This window comes from Orycteropus afer, unplaced genomic scaffold, assembly GCF_000298275.1.
Source record: "Orycteropus afer afer isolate SDZICR_OR568_19922 unplaced genomic scaffold, OryAfe1.0 scaffold00960, whole genome shotgun sequence".
Classification (NCBI taxonomy): domain Eukaryota; kingdom Metazoa; phylum Chordata; class Mammalia; order Tubulidentata; family Orycteropodidae; genus Orycteropus; species Orycteropus afer.
In genome coordinates, this window is record NW_006922547.1 from 238927 (window position 1) to 243446 (window position 4520).

At 42.2% G+C, this 4520-nt stretch overlaps 1 protein-coding gene across 1 annotated transcript in view; it reads right to left on the bottom strand.

The window, feature by feature from the left end:
- Positions 1–3189: 3189 nt before the first annotated feature.
- LOC103212427 (olfactory receptor 7D4-like) overlaps positions 3190–4520 on the bottom strand; it is an 8672-nt gene continuing 7341 nt past the window's right edge. The window contains exon 3 of the mRNA XM_007958404.2: positions 3190–3226. Within this exon, the coding sequence (XP_007956595.2) occupies positions 3190–3226 (37 nt within the window). The remainder of the gene's footprint in view (positions 3227–4520) is intronic.

A 4520-nucleotide genomic window follows, 5' to 3' on the forward strand; every position in this document is an offset into this window, starting at 1 on the left:
ACTGAAAGTGCTGGAAGGACATTATAAATATAATACATTATAGGTATCTCTGGCTTTTCAAAAGTTTGTTTTACATCATCTCATTTTTATGAAAGACCTAGATTAATATCTGTTGTCACTAACTGAAAGAAATATGAAGATTCAAAAAAAGCTGACACCTACACTATACAAAATATTCCAAAATATAGAAAATGATAGAATATTCCCAAATTCATTCTATGAAGCAAGCATCACCCTGATACCAAAACCAGGTGAAGAAACTAACAAATAAAAGTACCAACCAAACTCCCTCATGAATATAGATGTGAAAATCTTTGACAAAATTCTAGGCAACAGAATCTGTATAATAAACAAACAAACAAACAAATAAATAATACACCATGACCAAGTGTTCATAACAGGTATGGAAGGATGGTTCAACATCAGAAAAACAATCAATGTAATCCATCACATGAATAAAACACGAGGAAAAGAACCATATGATCATATAAATTGATGCATTAAAAGCATTTGATAAAACCCAAGATGCATTCCTAATAAAAGTTCTCAGAAAAAATAGGAATAGAAGGGAAATTCCTCAACATAATGAAGAACAAAGTTCAACATAGCAGAAAATAACAAATTTTGGTGAGGGTGTAGAGAGAATGGAACACTAAAACACTGCTGGTGGGACTGTGAATGCTACAGTAATTGTGGAAAACAGTACGGCATTTCCATAAAAAACATTGGAAATTATAATAGCAGTTGATCCATCAGTTCCACTATTAGTAATATATCCTAAAGAGGTGAGATCCAGGACAGAAATAGACATATGCACACCAATGTTCATTGCTGCATAATTCATTATAGCAAAGAGACAGAAACAATCTAAGTGCCTATTAACCAATGAATGGATAACCAAACTATGGTACATTCACACAATAGAATCTGTGCAACATTAAAGAATAATGAAGAATCCATGAATCACCTCATAATGTGGTTGAATTTGGAGGATTTCATGTTGAATGAAATAAGTCAATCAAAGAGGGAAAAATATTGTATGAGTCCATTATTATAAAAAGTCAAGGAAACGTTTAGGCAGGGAAGGAAATTTACTTTTTTAGGAGCTCTGGTAGCATAGTGCCTAAGGCACTTGACTGCTCACCAGAAGGCTGGCGGTTCAAACCCACCAGCCACTCCTCGGAAGGAAGGTTGGACAATCCTACTTCCATAGTGATACTGCCTCGGAAACCCAAGGAGGGGTCGCTATGAGTCGAGGTCGACTCGACGGCAAACAACAACAACAACAACAAGTGTTCTGGTTACCTAGTGCTGCTCTGACAAGAAATATACCACAAATGTGATGGCCTTAACAAACAGGAAGTTATTCTTACAATTTAGAAGCTTTAAGTCCAAGTTCAAAGTGCCAGGCTCTAGGGGCTGGGTGAAATCCCCTTAACCTTGGGGTCCAGCTCTGCCTCCTGCTCCCAGCCCACTTGAGCTAGAGGCATTTCTTCACTCAGACAGCGTCTGGCTGCTGAGGCTGAGAAGCCCCAAGGTTGACAAGTAAAAAGGCACAGTCCTGATGTTATGAATCCACATGGCAGGCCATTAACAAGTCCACTGTAAGTCCCAAGGTCGGCAGAGCATAGCAGGCTGCCGAGGAAGGACATGGCTACATGCAGGGTCCAAGCATGCCAAAGGCTAGAGACCATTCTCAAAACTTCTCCTTATGTACAGGAAGCAGACCACATACCCAAAGGCAGCTACTCAGCTGCTTGTGGTAGATTCCACCATGGAGTTGATTGGCAGTCTCATCATGGGGAATAACTACCACCAGCTGCCCAGCCACTCAACCAGGCCCAGCCAAGTTGACACACAAACATAACTACCACAGTTGGTTACCAGGAATGGGAAGGAAGGGGAGAGACAATTTCTGGCTAGTTAAGAGTCATGTGTTGATTTGGGTGAAGTAAAGGCAATATAACAAAAGTATGTGACTAGCACAATAATAATAAGGAAAGGGGGGACACAGAAATATGCACAAAAGATACAGACAACAGAGACAAATGTTATTACATACACAATACTGTATTACCAGTGGCAGGAAACTCTAGTGTATGAGTAAATGCATAGACAGATGAGAAGATCAAGTCTGGGTAGGTGAACAGAAGTATACCCATGACCGTGGATAGATTTGGCTGAGGATGGTCTTACAAGTGTATTTGTGCTACAAATATCCTGTACATTACAGAAGTAAAAGCAGACAAGGTTGGAGTAGCTTCTCGGTGACAACCAAGCCCTGAAGGACAGTCACCAAGCCTGTGGGCTTGGGACCATGTTCTTGGGAGACATCAAGCTCAATTCGCACAACATAATACATAAAAATCTTATTCTACATCTTACTTGGAGTAGTGACTGGGTCTTAAAAGCTTTTCAGTTGCCACCTAAGATACAACTATTAGTCTCTCCTCTTCTGGAACAAAGAAAAGTGAAGAAAATCTCAGTCATGTGGAAACAATTATTCCAAGGATATGATGGACCACAAGGACCTTAGCCTTCATGACCCTGAGACCAGAAGAACTAGAAGGTGTCTAGTTACCAATACCAACCACTCAAAAAGGGATCAAAATTGGAGATCCCAGATAGAGTGGGAAGAAAAATGTTGAACCAAATTCAAAAATTACCAGAATTACTTGTCATATAGAGACTGGTGGAAACCCCAAGATTATGGCCATGGGTTATCCTTTGGGCCTGGAACTGGACTCACTTCCATGGATTAGCTCTCAGCCAAACAATAGAAAGGTATATGCTCTGGTTACCTAGTGCTGCTCTGACAAGAAATATATCACAAATGGGATGGCTTAAACAAACAGGAATTTATTCTTAAAATTTGGAGGCTTTAAGTTCAAGTTGAAAGTGCCAGCCTCTAGGGGCTGGGTGAAAGCACCTCAGCCTTGGGCTTCAGCTCTCCCTCCAGCTCCTGGCCCACTGAAGCTAGATGCTTTTCTTCACTCAGACAGCTGCTGGCTGCTGAGGTTGCCAAGCCCAAGGTTGACAAGTAACAAGGCACAGTACCAATGTTACCAAATCACACGGCAGGCCATTAATTCAAGTCCATTGTAAGTCCCAAGGTCAGCAGAGCATGGCAGGCTGCTGAACAATGACACGGCTACATGCAGGGTTCAAGGTGCCATGAGCTATAGACCATTACCAAGGCTTCTCCTTAAATACGGGAAGAAGATAACATCCCAAAGACTCAGCTGCTTATGGTAGATCCCACCATGGAGTTGATTGCCAGTTTCATCATGGGGAATAACTACCACCAGCTGCCCAGCCACTCAACCAGACCCAGCCAAGTTGACACACAAACATAACTACCATGGTATAAAAGCAGAACACCTACCCCAGGGAGTTGCACCTTCTACCCTAGGGAGATACACCTCCTACCCTAGGGAGATGCACCCCTTTGATCAATCAACCATGAGACATCAGAAGGGCAACATTTGCATAGCAGGAAAGCTGGAAAGACAGGAATGCATAAATAAGGACACAGGGAAGGGGTAGTCACATGGAGATGGAAGGAGAGTTTTTATTGTTGAGACTGTAATTGGGGTGTGAACCACTGACATTTTGGTTAGAAGTTAAGTGCCTTAACCACTATATCACCAGAGCTCATTCCTCCTTCTACTAGGATGGATATTATCAAGAAAATGGAAGGTAAAAAGTGTTGGTGACTTGTGAAAAAATTGTAACACTTTTGCATTGCTAGTGGGAGTGTAAGATGACAGAATTTTGTGGAAAACAGTTTGGCAGTGCCCCAAATATTTAAACAGAATCATCATATGATCTAGCAGTTACATCCCTAGGCTAATACATTTTATTCTCTCTGCCTAGAATATTCTTGCTCTCTCTTACTCAACTTTTCACTAAAGTGTCACCACCTTAAATATGCCTTCTCTAACTACCTGTGTAAATTTTCTTGATGTTCTCTCTATCAAATTAGTATCTAATTCTCTTTTACTGTCTTTATTTTCAAAGTAAGCTGAAAAGTTTTGAGTATTATAAGGGTGGGAGAGTGGAAGAAAGGGGATTAAAAGCCAGGAACCAGGACAGAGGAGTAGTCAGCCACAGGGGTCCAGGTGAGAAGAGAGAACCCAGGCACGCTCAAAACAGCAGGACCATAGAGCAGGAGAAAGGGGATTAAGAGTCAGGAACCTGGATAGAGGAGCAGTCAGCCGCAGGCATCCAGGTGAGGAGAGGGAACTCAGGCACGCCCAAAGCAGCAGGGCTGGAGAGCAGGAGAAAGGGGATTAAAAGGCCCGGGAATCTGGACAGAGGAGGAGTCAGCTGCAGGGACCCAGGTCAGGGTGGTACGAGAGGTTTCCAACAGGGAGACAAAGTTGTCTATCGGTTTGTCCTACCTTGGTGACATGTTGATGTGAGTTTTGAGGCTGAGCCACTGATGTTTCAAACCCAGTGGGATGCACATGGTGCACAGGATCAGCTCAGCTTACAGACTGAGACAGACTAGGAAGAAG